The sequence below is a fragment of the Nansenia antarctica genome (genome assembly GCF_963989245.1).
Source record: "Nansenia antarctica genome assembly, chromosome: 13".
In the NCBI taxonomy this organism is placed as follows: Eukaryota; Metazoa; Chordata; class Actinopteri; order Argentiniformes; family Microstomatidae; genus Nansenia; species Nansenia antarctica.
In genome coordinates, this window is record NC_137683.1 from 21020623 (window position 1) to 21044121 (window position 23499).

The following is a 23499-nucleotide window of genomic DNA, read 5'->3' on the forward strand; positions in this document are numbered from 1 at the left end:
CAGATCCTACAGGATCAGGGTGGAGGTAGAGGAGGAAGGAGGACCTAAAGGAGACCAGGCAATCCATTCCAGATCAATTCAGATCCTACTGGGGGGTAAGAGGAGGTAAGAGGAGGAAGGAGGACCTAAAGGAGATCAGGCTGTCCAGATCATCTACCACCAGGAGGGGCAGGAGGGATGAAGGTGGAGGTAAAGGAGGACCTAAGGGAGACCAGGCGATCCATTCCAGATTACCTCAGATCCTACCAAGAGGGGGTGGGGGTGGGGGGGGTAAGAGGAGGAAGAAGGACCTAAAGGAGACCAGGCTGGCTCCAGATTCCCGTCAGATCCCATCAGCACAGGCAGCGGCGGTCGCTCTTGGTGACCTCTTCGGAGGAGTGGACCACGTTGGGCACGAAACCACTCTTCACGCCTTCCCAGCCCTCCTGGATGGTGATATCACCACTCCGCACCAGCTGGAAGATGTCCCTGGTCAGCTCTGTGAACGCGTGCTCTACATTGATGGCGTCGCGGGCCGAGGTCTCCACGTAGCGCATCCCGTACGCACCCGCCAGCTTCTCCGCCTCCTGCCGGCTCACCTAGACGCCCAAATAAGGGTCAAGGGTCAAGGGTCAAGGTTTAAAGGTTCATATAGTAGGTTCATAGTATTACAAATACAGTGGGATGCCAAAGTTTGGGCACCCCTAGTCAAAATGCCTTGACAATTAACATCTAAGTGAAAAGAAGCAAACCTAACCTATAAATGGTACAAAGTTAAACATGACACATTATAAAGCAAGATTACATTTTATTTTAAACTTTTTACAGTTTCAAAATAATAAAACAAGGAAAAAGGCCATGTGCAAAAGTTTGGGAAACCTGTCAGCTAGCACTTTGTAACTGCTCCTCGGGCAACTATAACAGCTTGCAAACGCTTCCTGTAGCCAGCTGTCTTTCAATTCTTGTTTTGGGAATTTTCTCCCCATTCTTGCACTTTTGTGTGAATATGTATGAATGACCCTTATTTTGAACAAAGTCATCAGTAGTACACACCTGACGTTGAGCTTCCAGGTCACACTTGTGGCCGACCAATAGGAAGACGATGCTGTGGGGCTGGACGTGGCTGCGAGCCTCCTCCAGCCAATCGTGGACATTCTGGAATGAGCGGCGGTTGGTGATGTCAAAGAGAAGGAGCCCGCCCACTGAGTTACGGTAGTAAGCCCTGGTGATGGACCTGAGAGAGGGATGGGGGGGATTGAAAGAGACAGAGAGAGACACAGAGAGAGAGAGAGAGAGAGGGATTGAAAGAGAGAGAGATACATTTTAGGTCTGAAAGAGGAGGAGTGATAGTTGGTGATGTCAAACATGAGGAGGCCACTGTTAGCGTTACGGTAGTAAGTCCTGGTGATGGATTGAAAGAGGCAGATAGAGAGAGATAGAGATAGAGAGACAGAGAGGGAGAAAGGGATTGAAAGAGAGAGAGAAGGAGAGAGAGAGAGAGGGATTTAAAGAGAGAGAGAGGGGGGGAGAGAGAAGGTGAGACAGAGAAAGAGGGAGGGAGAAAGAGAGAGAGAGCGAGAGATGCATATTCAGTGTGAAAGAGGGTTGGTGATGTTGAACAGGAAGAGGCCACTCTCGTAGTAAGCCCTGGTGGTGACCTGAGAGAGGGATGGAGGGTTTGAAAGAGAGAGAGAGAGTTGGTGTGAAGCGAAGGACAGATACTGTACACATTGAAAGAGAAGAGAGGGTGAGATGTGTGTTAGTAAGACAGAGAGAGATAGTGAAGGAGAGAAAAAAAGACCTGAGAGAGGGATGGGGGATTGAAAGAGAGAGAGAGGGTGAGATGTTTGTTAGTAAGAGACAGAGAGAGAGAGAGAGAGTGAAGGAGAGAAAAAAAGGTGATCGAAGGAGGCGAGAAGGAGTGTTGAAAGAGAGATAGCGACAGATGAGGGTAGGAAGGAGGAAAGTTTGGTAGATGATAGAGAAAATGTGAGAGGAAGGAGGGAGGAGAGCAAGTTGGAGGAAGTGAGAGGAGGGATATGACAGGCGAAGAAGCACATGAGGTGTGGGAGGTGAAGATAGAGCGAAGGAAGTGTAATGAAAGAGAGAAAGAAGGAGGGAGGTGAAGAAAGAGAGGTTGAAGATGGGAGCAGGGTGGGTGGAAAAATATACAGTATATTCATAGAGATAGACAGAGTGAATCACTGGAAAGAGAGACAGATTGCTCACTAGAGAGAGAGAGAGAGCGAGTGAGAGAGAGAGAGATAGAGAGAGAGAGGTACGTGAGAAATAAATAAAAGATAAGACAGGGGTGTTAAAGACAATGTGGGAATTCCCAATAGTTCTGTCTATACTCTCTATAACTGGTCTATAATTGTTCAGTTTTGTGTCAAGTGTTTTAAGAAGAGAAGAAGGACCCCAAGAAGAGTCGCTACCAAATGAGCAACAACGAATGGGGATCCTAATAAACTAAACTGAAGTCCTCTTCCCTTTATCTGAAAAACACATCGTAGGTGTATGTATCAGGTGTGTGTGTGTGTGTGTCCCAGTTCTTTGAGATCTGTGCAGGTGATGCTAGGAGGAAACCATTTGGACGATTGAGAAGCTGGCCATGCAGTGCCCTATGTGTGAGAGGGGAGCGTGTGTTGCCAGTGGGGTTCGATCCGGGGGACCTGGTCTGGTCAGAGGACTATTTGTGACGCGTTCTAATGCGTTGGTCCTCATATCAGGATTCGATGTAATGATTGGACTTTTCCCATCGAAAAATGGGAATACATTTCCGCGTTGTTGAAAATCAATGACACATCGCTCGTCGAGCTTGTTTTGTGAGCCTGCTAACAATGTAAAGTAGTGTTATAGTTAACTAGGGTAGCAGTGGGGATTAGTAATTACTCACCGAATCCATTGCGTTGCAGTATTAAGAGCTAGACTAGCGAGTTTGTGTTGTGATTCTCAACCACGTTGAAACGTAGTTCTGTGTTTCAAAAGGAAAGTCTGAACATTTTGATTGGTTGCCGATATGAGGACCAAAGCATTAGAACGTGTCGCATATCTGAGCTTAGGCTGCATCATCAGAAGGCCGTGGTTCCAAACACTGGCTCTGTCATGCCAGATTAAGTCCGCCTGGCCAAATAGTGTCCGCTTGATGTAATCAATGTCTTTCGAATGCCGTTGCTATGCACTTATCTAATCTTCTTGCACTTGAATAACATTAAGGTTGATGCAGGCTCACTAGACCTAGACACTAGACCTAGACTAGACCTGAATCATCGGTTCTCAAGCTACTTACTTACTTACTTACTTAGCTAGCTTACTTACTTACTTATTTAGCTAGCTTACTTACTTAGCCTACTTATCAACTCTAGCTTACTTATTTATCAAATGTAGCTTTTATGTTTATATTTACATCAGGCGGACACTATTTGGTAGGCGGACAATCTTCTGGCATAACAGCTCCACTACATTGTGATAGACCATTGCGGAATGGAATGTTGCGTCAGCATGGTTACCATGGAAACATGAATAGCAGTGACAGGTGAGGACAGCTTCCAACTGTCTGTCTCAGAAGTCCCCCAGTGTCAGAGAGGCACGGGATGTGTCAGAAACTATTTGAGAAGGTGATCCCGTCAGTGTGATAGTTATTTGTAACTTTACAAACTCAAAACACACACAAATTAAAAGACATGCACACACGAATACACACATGCGTCCGTGTGCATGCGCGTGTGTACAAATACTTTCTGACACAACTGTGTTCCTACCTCAGTAAACATCAAGATTAGGGGCTGAGTTTATTTGAATATGTAAAATGTACTATTTATTTAAGTAAAATAAGCACTCCTTCATACCTGTTTTTCAAGTTATTTTTCAACTGTCCCAAAGTCTGCAATGGAAATATTGAGTTTTGGTCACTTGAAATGCAACCTTTACCCCATGCACTTTGGATGCAGTGTTTTAATGAGGCACCTTAGACAAACAACCCTATCTAGCATATTCCAACCAGCCCAAGCCAGTCCCCCCTATAAGTATCATGCCAAGACAAATCTGCCATTGTCTAGGTTACAAACTACTGCTTAGACCTCGGCGGTTTGGAGGGTGACAGTCTAGACATGATCATTGAGTGCAGACAGCATTACTGGGCAATGGGGGGTTTTGAGGCTTATTCAGGATACTCTTTGAACAGTCAACTGTCACTTGTAACCGTTTTTTTTTATAGAAATAATCCTCATATGAAAGATATTCACTTTCAATGTGTCTGTTGAACGAGACGCATCCTTGACGCACGGGACTAAGCTGTCCTCGGTCACGGCCATAAATAGGCGCTGTTATCGTTAGAGGACTATTGGATGTAAACAACTGGAACTGTCTAAATTATAAACTCGGAAATAGGCTCTATAAGTCTTTCTCTCTCTCTCTCTCTCTCTCTCTCTCTCTCTCTCTCTCTCTCTCTCTCTCTCTCTCTCTCTCTCTCTCTCTCTCTCTCTCACACACACACACACACACACCCACACACTCACGCACAAACACGCGCGCGCACACACACACACACACACGCACACGCACACGCACACACACACACACACACACACACACACACACACACACACACACACACACACACACGCACACACACTGCCTACCTGAAGCGCTCCTGACCCGCAGTGTCCCAGATCTGTAGTTTGATGCGTTTCCCGGGCTCGATCTCCACCAGGCGAGAGAAGAAATCCACGCCCACCGTGGGGTCCGACACCTGGGCGAAGCGGCCCTCGGTGAACCGCCGGATGAGGCACGACTTCCCCACCGTCGAGTCCCCAATGACGATCAGTCGGAACTGGTACAGCCATATCGCCTCCATGACTGTCTAGCGTCTGTTGAAACGCAAACACACGCACACACACACGCACGCACGCACACACACACACACACACACACACACACACACACACGCACACACACACGCACACACGCGCACACAAACAACACGCGCGCGCACGCATTCACACCCACGTAGACACACAGTCAGTGCAAAGACCAGAGTTACAACAATAGTGCTTACATGGGCAAGATGACGACCATACCCCCCCCCCCCCCCGCAGCCAGCCAGCCCTCCCCCACCGTGCGTTACTGTAGCCCGGCCTCCCAGCAGAGAGCTGCTTGTGAATGATAACGAGCCTGGGACGAAAGAATAAGAATACCGACACTCACACTTGTATAGGCTACCTTTTTGCATCTCGTGACGTTAGAATTATAAGGTTCTATCTCAATTTTTGTCAAAATTGAGTTTTTTTACATAATCTGATCCATTAGGTGTTTATTAATGCCTGTGTGGTGTTATTTTTAAAATGTTGACATTTTTGAGTTAGTAATTTAATAGAATACAAAGGTTCCATCTCACAAAACATAATGGAATGTAAAAACTTTGACGCTCAATATCTCTGAACTGCCCTAAACGGAGATAGAACCTTATAATTCTAAGCTCACGACTTGTCTAGGCTACCTTTTTGCATCTCTCCAACGTCCCTCTAACGCTCCTGGTCCATTTAGTGGCATATAATAGATATATGTAACTATTTAGATAAGATGATGGTTACATTTTAACATTTAGATATTAGTAGGCTATAGGGCTTATTATTCTACTCCTCCCGCTGTAATAGACCCGTTATATCGCTGAATGTAATTACACCCATGCGACTTGGCAATCCGCTTACTTTCAAGTCACTCGATGCATTAATATGCATTATGTTTGATATGGTTGGGGGTTAAAAAAGATTAGTTTTGAGCCTATAGCCTATACTTTTCCTATTGCAGTATGGTGGGTATTGCATTTGCAGTGGATGTGGCCAACCTGTGCGAAATGTGACCATCAAGCCGAGCCTATACGGTTGACGGGCCTGAAAACACAAATCGAATCGTCATATAGGCTATAACATATTTTATCATCTATAAGCGATTGTGAAGTCGGCTATTATAAGCCATCCGGCCGAAAGGTCTATCCATCTAATGCCAACTCTGTACATGTCGCCACTGCCTCACTCCGGCGGGGATGACATAGCCCCGTCGGTATGCAAACACCCCCGTAGACAGATGATCCCCGGCGAATAACGGTCTCCCGATGTGCCTCATACCGGATAGGCTATAGAAGAGCAAGCAGGCCTGATATGAATATGAACCTATACAATATACCTCTACGTTTCATGACGACCATTATGAAATAAAGACAGTTGCTTCACCCAGACATGTGTGCTTTAGGCCTGTACACGGACACAAAAAAACGGATTTGTTTTATTTCAGACCTTTACATCAAGGTCAATATATTGCTTGCCTCCATTTTGCCATCTTGAGGAGGAGGCACTGTGTATCCCTAAAGCATCATGTTGCATTCTTATCTTTTATAGGAATCAAATCAAATCAAATGCAGTGACATGCAGGTTACGGGGTGCAGAGCTTTGGAGAACATCAAACCAGCAAAACATTCATTTTGATTGAATCGCCTTCCAGAATCACAGGCCGCTTATATATGGTCCAGTCGGTATACTCGACAGTTAAGGCTGTTGGAGGCAGTGTATCGTAGGCCTATTTTGGTAAACATCAAAATGACATGATATTGAATTATTTCATCTTACATTGTTTATTGCGCCGTTCAGAAAGGTGCAGGCCCCATTGCATTGAAGAAGACCGCCTCCTCTCTCGGAAAACAAACACTGAAATAACAAAAATAATGTTCACAGCAGTACATGAACTGCAATTAGCCTATACGATTCCCTTGAAAATATCCAGTCGTGATTTCGTCGTGATCTCTTTATAATGGTAGCCTAAACAGTTGGCCCAAAAAAAAACGGCCACAAAACAGGTGCAAAAGACTCCTCTCCGCTATACGCTCTCTGGCATATTGCTGGATTTCCACTGATTCAGTTGCTGTTTGAAATCGCAGGCAGGCTATAATACGATACAATCCGAAGGGTCTGTTTTACGCATCCGTATCTTTCATTGCATGTTTTGAAGGCCGTTAAGTGTTTGGAGAGATTTCCGCTGATGAAATAGCAGCAACATCAGCGGCATCACAGAGCCTGACTCATCCCGCATCAGTACCACTACCGTAAACCTCCGTATAGACGGGCGCAAACACTTTTCAGCATCTTGTGCTAAACCCACAGCGACGCTGTCAGCAGTCCTAATAATACCTAGGCAGTCCTGGCTAGACGAAATGAGCTGTGTGACCAGACACGATTGACATGGAAGTCATGAGACAACATTTTGATCACAGGGTCAAAATACAACGGCCTTCTCTCCTTTGCACTGGTGGAAGGTGGAAAGCAAATGCCTAGGGAGCAGCCAACTGCTGTAGCTTTCCTGGTTTGCCCGTAACTGTGTGACCTGGCCTATTTTGGCTAGATCTCTTATGTGGCCATGCCTCTCTCTTCAATCTCAATGGGATTATAACAAGGCAATATATATATATATATATATATATATATTATATTGTTAGTCTTGTTTGTTTTTAAGCACTTGGTACTCTACTGATACTGACTCTGTTATGTTTGGGAATGGGAGCTGAACACAGAGCAATGCCGAACCTCTATTGAAACACACACACCCACACACACACACACACACACACACACACACGCACACACACACACAGCCACACACACACACACACACACACACACACACACACACCCACACACCCACACACCCCCCCACACACACACACACACACACACACCCACACACACACACACACACACACACAAACACACACACGCACACACACACACACACACACACACACACGCACGCACACACACACACACACACACACACACACACACACACACACACACACAATCATGCTTCAATCCAAACTCTTAAAAAGTTCATTGCTCTGACTTAAGATACATCAGCAGGCGCACAGCAGGGAAGGTTGGTAACCTCGTTGCGCTCACTAACCTGTCCCGGAAATAGACTAGATATTCTGGGACATGTCGTTTTTTCAACCCAGACAGAAAGCGGCGGATCGTCGATCATTAGACTTCGTGGAGGCCAAGCTTATCAGAGAAAGGGGCGTGGTCTCAGAGAAAGGGGCGTAGTCTTAGAGAAAGGGGCGTGGTCGCAGTGACGGCAAACAGCTGATGGCTCGAGGATCTCAAGACACGGACGGGGCAGATAAGAGACCACAAGCAAGTTGCACAGTAAGTTTGAAGACAGTTGCAAGACAGTTTGTTTATGATTGCACTGACAGCGCTTTTACGGAGTTCTCTTTTTCCCCTCGCAAGGGTTGGCACTTTAGCAAGAGGAGTCGCTGCGTTTAAAGTCGATGTGCAATGAAAACGTGAACACGATAGAAACTTTTAGGATTTTTTTTTTTTTGCCGGCCCTTCATGTTACCAAATGTTCAGATTTTTCAGAAACGTGAGCGAGATGATGTGAAGCATTTATCAATTCGTTCTTAATTATTTTAGCTTTAGAAAGATGTGGAGGATTATTTTCTTTAATTGGCATACAGGCATCTTCAGGTAACGGGGAATAGAAGGGAGCTGCTTATTCTAGCCTTTTCATGCCCATGTTTTTGTATACGGACAAGTATTTTGCCGTTTTCTTTCTTTTTAAATCTAACCAAACATGCAGCAGGAACGGTTGCTCAAGGTTCTCGTCATCGGCGACTTGGGGGTCGGAAAAACGTCCATCATCAAACGTTACGTCCATCAGATCTTCTCCCAGCACTACCGGGCGACCATCGGAGTGGACTTCGCTCTCAAAGTCCTCAACTGGGACCAGAAGACAGTGGTCAGACTGCAACTCTGGGACATCGCTGGTTCGTCCACTACTTAATCACCTAATATGTTGTTGATGTTTTATATCATTAACCTATACAGACAAATAGACAGAAACACACACACACACACACACACACACACACGCACACACACACACACACACGCGCGCACGCACACACACACACACACACGCACGCGCACACACACACACACACACACACTCGCACGCGCACACACACACGCACACACACACGCACACACACACACACACACACACACACACACACACACACACACACACACACACACACACACACACACACACTAAGTCCTTGTCACACACAGTTGACTAATTGACATCCAGCAGCACATGACAGTTGATATGATGGGAACTGCCATTCACAGTGAAGGAGCAGTGGACTTTAGCCTGTCAACATTGGCGAGATAATTCATGAAGTGTGTCAGTGTGCTTTTCTTATCATCCCTAACCATATCACTAGTACTCTCCTGTCCAGGCTGTCAGTGTCACGGTGTGTGTGCGTGTGGGTGTGTGTCTGTGTGTGTGTGTCTGTGTGTGTGTGATTCAAGTTCACAACCTCAAACCTGTTGAATGTTACAGAGTTTAAAGACAACGTGTGAGTTTAGTGGGGAACCTGGGCAGAGGGAGGAACATGCACTTATAATAATCACAGAACCGCCGACCAAGGGCTTCAAGATAGGGAAGTTCAGGACACAATGGCGAAGATCTATCCCCCCCCCCTCCCCCCTCTCCTCCACCCTATTAATCCTGAGGTATTCATTCTCAGGGTTAGGGTTAGGGAACATGGGAGAGATACTTGGGCCCAGTATTTAAAAAAACGTTTAATCTGGATCCAAATGTATTTATTTTTTCCGCCATCCAGGATCAGATCGAGATGGCTGATTTTGCCTATACTACTGAAACATCTGCCAGATAGATTTGATCGCAAAAAGGAATCTGGATCATTCTGATGTAGATTAAACTGGGTCACTCTGATGTAGATTAAAGGAAACTGGATCACTCTGACGTAGATTGAACTGGGTCATTCTGATGTAGATTAAACTGGATCATTCTAATGTAGATTAAAGGAATCTGGATCATTCTGATGTAGATTAATGGAATCTGGATCATTCTGATGTAGATTAAACTGGATCATTCTACTGTAGATTAAAGGAATCTGGATCATTCTAATGTAGATTAAAGGAATCTGGATCATTCTGATGTAGATTAAACTGGATCATTCTACTGTAGATTAAAGGAAACTGGATCATTCTGATCTAGATTAAACTGGGTCATTCTGATGTAGATTAAACGTTTTGAAAGCATGGTGTAGTATGGTTCTGACCAGTTGACCATTGGCAGAGGCTAGTGTCATTACACATCCTACATGGAATGTGTTGTTGTTAACGGCCCTGTCTCTCTCTCTCTCTCTCTCTCTCTCTCTCTCTCTCTCTCTCTCTCTCTCTCTCTCTCTCTCTCTCTCTCTCTTTCAGTCTCTCTATCCTCACTTCTGTATCTCTGACATTCATTCGTTCAATCTCTCATCATTCTCTCTCGCATTCTTTCACTCTCTCTCTATCCTTCTCTCCATCTCTCATTGTCCCTCTCATTCTCTCTCTCTCTCTCTCTTGTTCTCTCTCTGTGTGTCTGTGTGTCTGAGTGGTGAAAAACAGTGTGTGAGTGTGTGTGTGTGTGTGTGTGTGTGTGTGTGTGTGTGTGTGTGTGTGCGTGTCTTGTTTGTCCCTTCACTGGTCTCATGGTTATATCACCGGTGTATTAACATCATGTGAGAGAGGTTATGTCCTGGGAGGAATCACTTATACACAGCCACACACGCGCGCGCGCACACACACACACACACACACACACACACATACACACACACACACACACACACACACACACTCACACACACACACACACACACCCGCACACACACACACACACACACACACACACACACACACACACACACACACACACACACACACACACACACACGCACGGTATGTCTTCCATCCACTCATCCACAAGCCCCCTATTTGTTATGCATTCAGACAGTCAAACAGAAAAAGTCTGAGGTTTACCTACTGTAAATGCTGTTTACACAGGAAGCACTTAAGGGAACAGCACACATATTACCTGTATTACACATATTACATGTGTTTACATAGCATAACCATGTTGGATAGATCACAACAGAGGGATGGCCGGGTATATTACCTCCTATACTTGCTGGTGAGACTACTGACAACACATGGATGCCACAGCACATCATTGTTACATGCCAATAGATGATTACAGTATTATTATTATTATTATTATTATTATTATTATTATTATTTTGTTGTTGTTGTTGTTGTTTTAATCTTTTTTCTTTTTTACCCATGTAGTCCCATTGAAGTGGAAAGACCTCTTTTACAAGCAACACAAGCTAAAACAGTATATGATGATATGAATGCTGCTGTCGCTGTCGTCCTTCCACAGGTCAGGAGCGCTATGGCAACATGACGCGTGTGTACTACCGCGAGGCCGTTGGGGCGTTGGTGGTCTTTGACATGACTAGAGCTTCCACCTTCCAGGCTGTACTCAAGTGGAAGGTGGACCTGGACTCCAAGGTATCACGACAATATCTCTTACTCTGTTATTGTTACTGTAACAGGGCAGCTGTGGCTCAGGGGGGTATTCCATCAACGCTGCTAAAGAAAAATTCGGACTTATTTTGATAAATCTCTTATAAGTCTCTCAGACTTATCAAAATAAGCCTGGATTCTTTGGTAAGTCTTGTGGGATTTAGCAAAATAACTATTCTCTAGCGACATTGATGGAATACCCCCCAGGAGGTAGAGCAGGGTGTCTAATGATCACAAGGCCGGTGGTTCGATCCCCAGCTCCTCCAGTCCACGTGTCGCGGTGTCCTTGGGCAAGGCACTGAAGCGCTTTACAATGGCCTCTCATTCACCCATTCACACACCAATGGCAGCAAGCTACCATGCAAGGCGTCGGTCTGCTCATTGGGAGCAATTTGGGCTTAAGTATCTTGCCCAAGGACACTTCGACAGGTGGATCTGCCAACCTTGCGATCAGTAGACGCCGGCTCTACCTCCTGCGCCACCACCGCCCCTTAGTTCCACCAGCATCATTCTTAGTTCCATCATTCTTAGTTCCATCATTCTTAGTTCCATCATTCTTAGTTCCATCATTCTGTGTTCCATCATTCTGTGTTCCATCATTCTTAGTTCCATCATTCTTAGTTCCATCATTCTTAGTTCCATCATTCTTAGTTCCATCATTCTGTGTTCTGAGGTTGCGCTGGTCAACGGACGGCCAGTACCTGCGGTCCTGCTGGCCAACAAGTGTGATCAACTGCCCCAGGGGCTGTGCTCCAAGCTGCCCAGGATGGAGAACTTCACCAAGGACCACGGCTTCGTAGGCTGGTACGAGACCTCCGCCAAGGTGAGAGCACAGGGTCACAGGGTCACAGGGTCACAGGGTCAGGAGCCAAGGGTCAAGCACTCTAATTGAGTTATGTATATAGTGATCAACGTATTTGACCATGACACATATGGTCAAAGGAGGAGGGAGGAGGAGCGGGTAAGAGAGAGAGGAGGTCTTGGCCGTTTGTTTCAGCGAAAATGCTTTTGTCCGGTGTGAGGGTGGTTAGTGTGAGGGAGAGAAGGCGAAAGGGATGTAGCGAGGAAGTGAGAGAAGGCGAGAGAAGGAGAAAGAAGGGGAGGGAAGGAGAAAGAAGGGGAGGGAAGGAGAGAGAAGGGGAGGGAAGGAGAGAGAAGGGGAGAGAAGGAGAGAGGAGAGAGAAGGAGAGAGAAGGAGAGAGAAGGGGAGGGAAGGAGAGAGAAGGGGAGAGAAGGCGAGAGAAGGAGAGAGAAGGAGAGAGAAGGGGAGGGAAGGAGAGAGAAGGGGAGAGAATGGGAGAGAAGGAGAGAGAAGGAGAGACAGGCTAAACAGAAGCCAGCTCTGAATGTAAATACTGTCATTGTCCCTCCCCACATTCCTCTCACTCTCTCACTCTCTCACTTTCCTCTCACTTTTCTCCACATTCCTCTCACTCTCTTTCTTACTCCCTGTATACCTCTCTTTCAATTTCATGACCTCTCTCTTTTCTGTCCCTCTTTCCCTCTCCCTCCCTTCCTCCCACCCTCCCTCCTCCTTCACTCTCTCCCCTCTCTCACCCATCCTCCCCCGGCCCCTCTGTCTCCCCTCTCTCTCCCTCCCTCCCTCTCTCCCTCCCTCCCTCCCTCAGGACAACACAAACATTGACGCAGCCATCATGTGCCTCGTGGAGAACATCATGTCAGTGGAGGAGAACCGTCCGCCTGTCAGCGAATCAGATCCCAGTGTTCTGCTGCTGCCGCGCTTCGACTACAACATGAAGGAGAGGGGGGTGCCGGGCTGCAACGCCTGCTCCAAGAGGACCCCCGCACACAGGGACCCCCTGGAATGAGGGGGGGGGGCAGAAAAGAAAGAGGGAGAGAGAGAGGGAGAGTGTGTGTGCGTGCGCGTGCGTGTGCGCGTGCGTGCGTGCGTGTTTTAGAGAGAGTGATAGAGAGAGTGAGAGAGGAAGGGTGTGTGTGTGCGAGAATGAGTGAGAGAGAGAGTGAGAGGGAGAGATGAATAGAGAGGCAGAGAGAAAGAGAGAGAGAGAGACCACAAGCAGGTATGATTAGGGACAGCGGGGCATCATACCACTGTCAGAGCACTGAGTCTCTTCTGACATCAGAGACATAACCCGTGTTACATAACCACTAACGCTGATAACAAATAAGTGTCATGTTATCAAGTTATTGCATCGCATCTCGTCACGTGGAAAATGAGTATTCTTGTATTTTTGATAACTCAGTATTGGCCTGCCGCTGTCCATGTGTTGCACGGCTTGGTAACCAGTTTGTACACCAGTGTTTTAACAGGCTGTAAGGCCAGGTTTAACAGGCTGTAAGGCCAGGTTTAACAGCCCTGCTAGGCCAGGTTTAACAGCCCTGCTAGGCCAGGTTTAACAGGCTGTAAGGCCAGGTTTAACAGCCCTGCTAGGCCAGGTTTAACAGCCTGTAAGGCCAGGTTTAACAGGCTGTAAGGCCAGGTTTAACAGGCTGTAAGTCCAGGTTTAACAGCCCTGCTAGACCAGGTTTAACAGGCTGTAAGGCCAGGTTTAACAGCCCTGCTAGGCCAGGTTTAACAGGCTGTAAGGCCAGGTTTAACAGCCCTGCTAGGCCAGGTTTAACAGCCCTGCTAGGCCAGGTTTAACAGCCCTGCTAGGCCAGGTTTAACAGCCCTGCTAGGCCAGGTTTAACAGGCTGTAAGGCCAGGTTTAACAGCCCTGCTAGGCCAGGTATAACAGGCTGTAAGGCCAGGTTTAACAGCCCTGCTAGGCCAGGTTTAACAGGCTGTAAGGCCAGGTTTAACAGCCCTGCTAGGCCAGGTTTAACAGGCTGTAAGGCCAGGTTTAACAGCCCTGCTAGGCCAGGTTTAACAGGCTGTAAGGCCAGATTTAACAGCCCTGCTAGGCCAGGTTTAACAGCCCTGCTAGGCCAGGTTTAACAGGCTGTAAGGCCAGGTTTAACAGCCCTGCTAGGCCAGGTTTAACAGCCCTGCTAGGCCAGGTTTAACAGGCTGTAAGGCCAGGTTTAACAGCCCTGCTAGGCCAGGTTTAACAGCCCTGCTAGGCCAGGTTTAACAGCTCTGCTAGGCCAGGTTTAACAGCTCTGCTAGGCCAGGTTTAACAGGCTGTTAGGCCAGGTTCGCACCCACTAACCGTCCTCAGATTGAGATTGTGCTTAGCTGGTAATAAATGAAGCCCAGTGCTGAGAGGCAAGGCGTACGTTATAACATGTTTCATAAGGCAAAGCGATGAGAATATTGTGTCAATAAACAACATATTTTCATAAACAGAACTACTAGTTACTGTAATAGCATTTCTTTTCACAGCAACCCCCCCCTGTTCATTACATGTCCTCAGTTCTCCGATCAAAACATTTTTGATTGATTTCAAGGTTTAAAAAGTTAAAAACTTAGGGTTAGGGTTATTATTCTCTATTTCTAATTAGCTTTTTCTCAACAATGTCATTGGTCTCTGTTGACCCCGTCCCCCAACCCCTGTACCGTATGTAATGTGCCTTGATGAACACTAGAGTTCGCTGTTGCACCGCAGAAACGTAGACCTCGTCTACTGACTGCGGCTGTGTGAGTGTGGGTTTGGGGGAGGGAGGGAGGAGGTAACATTAATTTACAGTTACTTCTCATCAGGGGAGCACGGCGGAGGTAGACATCGGAGGACGGGCTCATTGTAATGCATGGAATGGAATGAGAAATGGTAGGAGCTGCATGTGAGCTGGTGACTGGTGGGTTGCTGGCATCAAATCTAAAGGTGCCTATCACTGCTATTGTGGCTTTGAGCAAGGCACTTAACCCCTAATTGTTCCAGGGGCGCTGACTGTGGCTGACCCTGTGCCTAAAGAAACCATACATTTCGTTGTACTCTGTACTGTGCAATGACAAAAAGGTTGAATGTAATCTACTCTAAAAACAATTGCTGACATGGTACCCCATAGAGAGGGAGGGGGACAGAGAGAGATGGGGGGCGGTGGGGGGGTTGGTAGAGACAGAGGGGGTGTGTGTGTGTGGTGGGGGTGGTGGCGGGGTTGCTAAACTATAAGGCTATACTTTCCAGCTGGTATTGTTTTACAATGGCGCTATTATGCCACCTTATTATTGGGCTCTTTGCTGGTCGAACTTTTCATTATGGGTTTCATTACAGTGTTAAGTGTTTACAGTAGGGCGCTTATGAGAGTCAATGGAATGTAAATTCACTTGCCCTGACATATGTTTTATCGTAGGCCCTTTGCGTGTTTTTCTAAACAACTAAACAATAAACATCTGAAGGAATGCAATTACATGTTGGGCGGGGTGTGTGTACCGTATTTCATTGTTTATTCATTGACTTTGACTGCTGGAGGAAAAAAATGGAAAGTTTGAGTGTAACCGACGGCGGTTGAGAGTCGGACTGTAGTGCTCTTGTTAAATCCATCCAGGGGGAGGGAGGGAGGGTGGGAGACAGGGGGAGGGAGGGTGGGAGACAGGGGGAGAGAGACCGCGGGAGAGGGGGGTGGGGGGGGGAGGGTACAATTCGTACACGCTCGCTGACCGGGGAAATAGCGCGGTGAGGCGGAGAGACTGGGCCGATAGACGCCCCCCTCTCCCAACGCTGACGTTCCTCTCGCATAATATCGGTGAAACACAAGTTAACAGAAGCCGACTAAAAGGCTATATTACTACGGGACGTCCCAGGCTGGACTTAACGGGTTACTGAAAGAGCGAGAACAGTTTTGCGTAGGGAATAACGGTCTCTATAACGGTGGATGTTTTTTATTCGAGGAAGCGGCTCCAGGAGAGGAACTCAACACCATGTAGGACGTCCCGACTCCAGTCATGGTAAGTCCCCGAGACAGAGAATGCAAGGCGGCTTGAAATTCCTGCAGGTTTGGATGGAAAATATGGAAAATATGTTCATTTTTAGGTAAATAACGAAGCCACCAATGACTATATATCTATAGTAATTAATCTAATATTAGGTTAGGTGTTTGTAGTCTATTATTTTATCTATTTATTTTAATGGTCTCTTCAAGACTGTCAAAATCCAAAAAGTTGAGTCTGATACAGACAAGGTTATATTGGTCGCTCCTCTTGGGTAAACGAGTAGCCTACTCATTTCCCTGAAAAAGCAAACATGGAACTATTCCCCAACAGAAGCCTATCGGAATTAATTTGAGAAAGTGTTGAGTTATGTATGTATGTGTGTGTGTGTGTGTATGTGTGTGTGTGTGTGTGTGTGTGTGTGTGTGAGCCTATCGGAATGAATTTGAGGAATCCTCCTCTTCTAAAGCCTTGTCAATGTCCAGCAAATTGAATTGAATAAATAAAATACTAGAATAACAGACAGCTAACCCAATATTAGGATGTGTGTGTGTGTGCGTGTGTGTGTGTGTGTGTGTGCATGCGTGTGTGTGTGCATGCGTGTGTGTGTGTGTGTGTGTGTCTGTGTCTGTGTCTGTGTGTGCATACATTCATAGGAAGTGGAGGTGGCATGAGTGAAGTGGTGGCATTTGATTTGAAGATGATTCTCTCAAGGTTTCAATTTCATCAACAATACAGAGATTGAGTCACATTGCGAATCAGGGAGGAGACAGAAGTGATGAATCTGTTGGGTTGGGTTAGGCTACTGTTTAATGGCACCCAGCCTTGGGGATTGTTGTTTCACTAGTTTTTACAGACAGAGAGAAAGGGAGGTGACACTCAAACAGACACACAGATACACACACACACACACACACACACACACACACACACACACACACACGTGAGAGAAACAGACAGACAGATATACATGCATACAGATGTAGAGAGAGAGAGAAAGAGAGAGATGAACAGAATTAGCCCTTTTTACTGCTCCTCCTGCTGTGTATGGGACAGGGTGGAGCAGTTTGGCGTGAGATGGAGTTAGAGAGAGGGAGGGTGGAAGGGAGGGAGGGAGTACGGGAGGGAGGGATGGATTGGGGGGAATGAAAAGAGGGGGGCAGGGACTTTTTATTTTAGGAGACTTGGAGAGCAGCGACAGTGGTTTGGGTGATGCCACATTTTCCACATTGGACCTGAAATAAAGAAAGAGAGGGAGTGGGAAAGAGAGAAAGAAATGTAGTGAAGTGTATTATTCAGGCACTCACTTGCACACACACACACACACACACACACACACACACACACACAGACAGACTCACACAGACAAACACACACACACACACACACACACACACTCACACACACACACACACACACACACACACACTCACACACACACACACACACACACACACTATCAATGTCCAGAATGTCGGCAGTGTCCTGCCTCTGTGTAGTTCTCAGGGCCAGACGTGTCAGGGGACATGTCAGGGTACGATCACAAGCTAGCAGCTGTGACGCAAGACATGAAGAAGAAGAGGAGGAGGAGGAAGAGGAGGTCCGGCCATCTGATCCAAGCTCTTTATCTGGCGGGTCAGACGGTCAGTCCCTCCTCATGGTTTGTGTTATCCAGTATAGGGGGATTGAGGAAAGGAAATCACTATCTTATACATTCTCTCTCTGCCTCTCTTATTCTCATTTTCCCTTTCTCCTTCCCTCTCACCCCCCTCTCTCTCCCTCTCTCTTTCCCTTTCTGCCTCTTCCTCTCTCTGTCTGCCTCTCTCCCTCCCTCTCTCTCTTTCCTTCTGCCTCTTCCTCTACGTCTGCCTCTCTCTCTCTCCCTCTGTCTCTCGCTCTCTCTATATATATCTCTCTCTCTCTCTCTCTCTTTCCTACTGCCTCTTCCTCTCTCCCTCTGCCTCTCTCTCTCTCTCTCTCTGTCCGTCTCTCTGTCCCCCCTCTCTCTCATTCTCTCTGTCATGTAGGTTACATCTGGTTTCTATCACCAACCCTTCTCTGTTTCCCATCGATCTCTCCCACTAGTGCAGACTCCCTCCCCCGCCCCCTCTCTCCCTCCCACCCCTCTCACTTGCTCTCCACCTCTCCACCCAGCTCTCTCTCCCTTTGTGTCTCTCTCTCCTTCTCTCTTCTCTCCGCCTCTGCCTTCACCTTCTCCATCTTGGTTCCCCCCCTCTGTCTGTCTCTTAGCCAAGCATCTGTTTGGAATCCTTAGGCCTCTTCCGTTTCAGAGCTGCATGTAGAATGCAGGAGAGAAAGACAGGAAGTTCAAAGGAAGAGTGACATACTCACACACACACACACACACACACACACATGGCATGCAACCTACAACCTACAAACTCATGCACGCACACACACGCACATGCGCATCAACCTGCAAACACATGGACGCACACACACAGACACACAGACACACACACACACACACACACTGTACACATCTCTCCCTCTATTGTCTTAGTAGGGTCAGCCTGCAGCCATACCGACCAGATAAAACACACACCAGTCAGTCATAGCCTCTCTCTCTCTCTCTCTCTCTCTCTCTCTCTCTCTCTCTCTCTCTCTCTCTCTCTCTCTTCCTCTCTTCCTCGAGTCATCTTCTATGTGTGGCCGAATAGTTTGACTTAATCTAGTTTACTAATCCAATCCACTGTGTTGCATGCTTTTATAGGATTGGACAGTGGCTGTAGTATGTGCTCTTCCTTCTCTCTGACTCACCGGTCGAGTGTTGTTGCTATATGGGTTGTTTCTGTTGTCAAGCTCTTTGTGACAATTGTATTATATAAAAATAGGGCTATAGAGATTCATTGGGTTTGATTTGATTTCTATATGCAGGCGCTGTAGTACAAAGAGAGACTGGCATGAGCAGTCTTAGACACACACACACACACACACACACACACACACACACACACACACACACACACACACAATCGTAGCCAGCAACACATATGACCGTAGCCTGCTTATGTGTTCTAGAGACTGTGTCGCTGTAAAGCGTTTGTCCTGTACTTCTTCAGAGGTTATTTAATCCAGGATGTCCCCAATTAAGAGTCTGCTAAGTAGACACACACACACACACACACACACACACACACACACTTGACATTTGTAATTTGGGACTTAATGGCACTAATAACATCAGTTAGATCAGTCCAAGATCCAAGATGGTGGCGTGCATGGCAGCTGTGTTTCGCTCTCTCCAACAACATTGCAGCAATTTGCGTATTTTATTGTTTTTAATTGTGTGTTTTTACCCTGTAATGTAGTTAGCTATGATATGCCAGAGAGACACTTTCGAACATAAGACTATTACTTACGATAAGTCTCCAGCAAGTTTGTGTGTGTGTGTGAGTGTGTGTGTGAGTGTGAGTGTGTGTGTGTGTGTGTGTGTGTGTGTGTGAGTGTGAGTGTGAGTGTGAGTGTGAGTGTGAGTGTGTGTGTGTGTGTGTGTGTGTGTGTGTGTGTGTGTGTGTGTGTGTGTGTGTGTGTGCGTGCGTGCGTGCATGTGCGTGTGCGCGCGTGTGCGTGCGCATGTGTGCGGGTGTATGTGTGTGTGCTCTCAATGGCCCCCCGCGAATGAGGAGGAGAAAGAGAAGGAGACGCAGACGATGAGCTGGCTAGCTGGTCAGGAGTAAACGACGACACGGTAAAACGTCACTCCCCAGTATTCTGTTGTCACCAGTAAATGTTCATGTCCTCAGGACCTACTGCTGCCCTGGCGCTGCTCTGTCCCCCCCCCCTGGCTACCGAGAGAATTTACTGCTGTTGTATGCATAGCGTGTGTACATACATTCCACCACATGCTGACACGAGCGTCACACTCGACGAACTGTACGGGACTATCAGCGACTTTAGAAAACAAACACCCAGAGGTTCTGGGAGGTCTACAAACCCCTCCTCCACCGACCAGACGGCACAACAGGCGCCCCGACCAGGAAGACTCCCAGGCCGGGTGCTTAAAGTGTGAGCAGAACAGCCACCCCAGTCAGAACAGCCACCCTCAATCAGAACAGCCACCCCAGTCAGAACAGCCACCCTAATCAGAACAGCCACCCCAGTCAGAACAGCCACCCCAATCAGAAACTGTTCGAGCTACCACCGTCGGGGAAACGGTAGCGAAGCCTCGGGGCTACTCCCTCCAGCAATCAGGCTCCTGGAGAAACGCACTGGAAGAAAACAGAAGACTGTCCCCCCCAAACCAACCACATTCACACGACACACATAATCTATATATTATATGGCTACTTGCACACTACCTGACTACTTGAACACTACCTGACTACTTGTACTGTATCATATTGCATTTCGTCTTATTGTACATTGCACAGCATTTTGCACTATTGATTCCACTGTAGTACGACTGGTTCCACTGTATACGACTACTATCACTTACCACTTTATTACTTTATTATTACTTTATTATTACTTACTTTACTTGTTTTACTTTACTCTATTATTGTGCTTTTCTTTATCTTGTTGCAATGCCAATGTTGAAGAACCGAAGCCAAAGATTTTTACTCTTGTGTACTTGTACCTTCGATGTAATAAAACAAATTCTGATTCTCATTCAGATTCTGATAGATATAGGCAACATACTGTATTGCAACATTGTGGGACCATAATAGTATGACATAATATGACAATAATAACGTTATTGATTGGTTAAGAGCTTTTCATACATTGACCCTTGTGTCACGTAGCCATAGCCATACCTCACAATCACGTTGTCCTCCTTTCCAGGTCTGGAGAAATGCCGATTGTCCGATCTGACTTGGGTTGAATTGCACGGAGCGATGGGAGAGTGTGCTCTTAATTTAATTGGATGTTACATTCCATGACCCCCCCCCCCCTCACGCCCGTAGAATGGTTGCTTGTTGTTACGTGCATCGTCTTTTCCGACCGCGTAGGACTATCTAACAGAGAGTTGCTGCTTGGTGAGGGTTGAGCCTCGGGCAGAGCCCTGTGTGACCACAGCATAACCACAGTGTTGAATCTGCAGGGGGACTGTGAGGAGGGGGGAGGAGGGGTGAGGAGGGGTGAGGTCTCCGTAGACTGAGAGACTGATATCATGGATGCCACAGTCATAAACCATAATACCTAGATGACTTCCTCGTGATCAGAGGGCTATATCTGGAATTAGAAGGCGCACGCAGGTAGCTACAGTAGCATCGTCACAAGAGCGTGATTCCAGAATCACCTCCTTTACATGTACTACACTGCTGTGTGCATTTCCCAGCTCTGGCCTGTTTTGTAGCGGAAGTCTCAGCAGCTCTCTACTCTGAGCTCCCACTGTGTTTTACAAGACTGTGTACATTCTGTCTGTAAAATAAAAAAAAGGCTGTTTGAAGCCTTTTTGAAAACACAGACCAGGCTACAACCAACTACATTTTAAATCATTTCGCAGACGCTTTTATCCAAAGCGACTTACAATTGCAGATTACAGGGACATTCTCCTCCCTGGAGTAATTTAGGGCTAAGTGCCTTACTCAAGGGCACACAAGTGGTGATATTCCCAGGCTGGATTTGAATTCATGACCTTCTGATCACCACTCCAACTCACTATCCACTAGCTTGAGCAATGATTGTGTGTTTTACTTGTTAACACTAGGACCCTCCTCCTGGCCCTCATTACTTACCAAGGCCTCCGGTCACATCAGTGTCATCACTGAATTAGATCAAAATCATGCGTTCAACATAATGCACTGGTTGTGTTTAGTCGGGACATATGGTCCTCTGTGCCACTCACATGAATGAATGCACTCACTGGGTAGGTCGCTTTGGATAAAAGCTAAATGACATATATTATTATATTACCGATACAGAAGTGGCTAACACAGCTAAGAAAGGCACGTGGCTCTGCAGAACTTAGAAGGGATCCCGTTTGATATGTCAATACCAGGGGAGGCTGGTGGAGGTAGAAAAAGGAGGACGTGCTCATTGTAACGGGTGCAATGGAATGAGGAATGGTGTCAAACATGTGGGATTTTCATCATTTCTACCTCCACCAGCCTCTATCAACCTCCACTAGCCACTACCAACCTCCATTAGCCTCTACTGCTTAATACCACCTGGTCCTGATGTAGATACAGTCAAACCTATGAAGTAGTTGACCTTAAACAACTGACCCCTGAGACCTGACCCCTTCCTAGACTTCTCACCTTTAGGGCTCTCCATAACCTAGCACCTTCATATCTCTCTGGACTCCTTCTTACTAACACTTCCTCCCGTAGTCTCAGATCCTCCTCTGCCAACCAACTTGTCATACCTTCTGCCCGCCGAGGATCTAGAGCCTTTAGCTGTGCTGCACCCCACCTCTGGAACTCTCTGCCACCTAACATTTTTAATATTGACATTGTCTTCACTTTCAAATCCAGTCTTAAAACACACCTTTTCACAATGGCATATTTGGTTTGACCTGCTGTATTTAGTTTGTTGTAATATCCGACTTTGCTGTTTTATCCGACTGCTTTGTTGATTTTATAATGTTTTGATATGTGGTTTATATCATGTCCTTGAGAGCCTTGAAAGGCATCCATACAATAATGTATTATTATTTTATTATTATTAGACTAACCTAACACACACACAGAATTGACTGCCACACACACTCTTTAGAGAGGTGAGGTGGTCAAATCTGTGGTCGAAGGCCTTCCAAACGGGGATTTCAGCAAATCTGCAATCAGCAATCACAATAAAATGGAACATTTTCAAGTAAAACTTTTCCGTGATGACAGGGCAGCATAGCTAAAAGCACTCTTAACATATGCAGTTCTTGTGTTGGGGACGTTGTGTGTTGGGGACGGTATACGTACGTATGTGTCACGTTAAATGCTTTGGTCCGCATGTCGGGATTTGATGTAATGATCAAACTTTTCTTTCGAAAAATGTGAATACATTTCCACGTTGCTGAAAATCAATGACACATCGCTAGTCAACTGACACAACTTAATTTGTGAGCCTGCTAACAATGTAAAGTAGTGTAATAGTTAACCAGGTAGTAGTGGGGATTACTCACTAATCCATTGCGTTGCAGTATTTTGGCTTGACTAGCGAGTTTGTGTTGTGATTCTCAACAACGTTGAAACATAGTTCCGTGTTTCAAAAGAAAAGTCAGAACATTTTGATTGGTTGCCGATATGAGAACCAAGGCATTAGAACGTGTCATGGATCCCAGTTCTTGTGTTGGAGATGTATGAAACACAGTTCTTGTGTTTAGGGACGGTATATGGAACA

General features: G+C 46.4%; 2 protein-coding genes across 2 annotated transcripts; one reads left to right on the forward strand and one right to left on the reverse strand.

Annotated features, from left to right (window-relative positions):
- Positions 1-332: 332 nt before the first annotated feature.
- Positions 333-4834, reverse strand: rab39bb (RAB39B, member RAS oncogene family b; the record flags this gene model as incomplete). Its single annotated transcript, XM_080543915.1, has 3 exons — positions 333-578; positions 1033-1213; positions 4620-4834. 3 exons carry the CDS (start codon positions 4832-4834, stop codon positions 333-335), a joined length of 642 nt encoding a protein of 213 aa, XP_080400041.1.
- A 3767-nt stretch (positions 4835-8601) lies between these two features.
- LOC308169407 (ras-related protein Rab-38) lies at positions 8602-13237 on the forward strand (the record flags this gene model as incomplete). Its single annotated transcript, XM_080544090.1, has 4 exons — positions 8602-8794; positions 11263-11393; positions 12082-12231; positions 13037-13237. 4 exons carry the CDS (start codon positions 8602-8604, stop codon positions 13235-13237), a joined length of 675 nt encoding a protein of 224 aa, XP_080400216.1.
- Positions 13238-23499: the final 10262 nt, after the last annotated feature.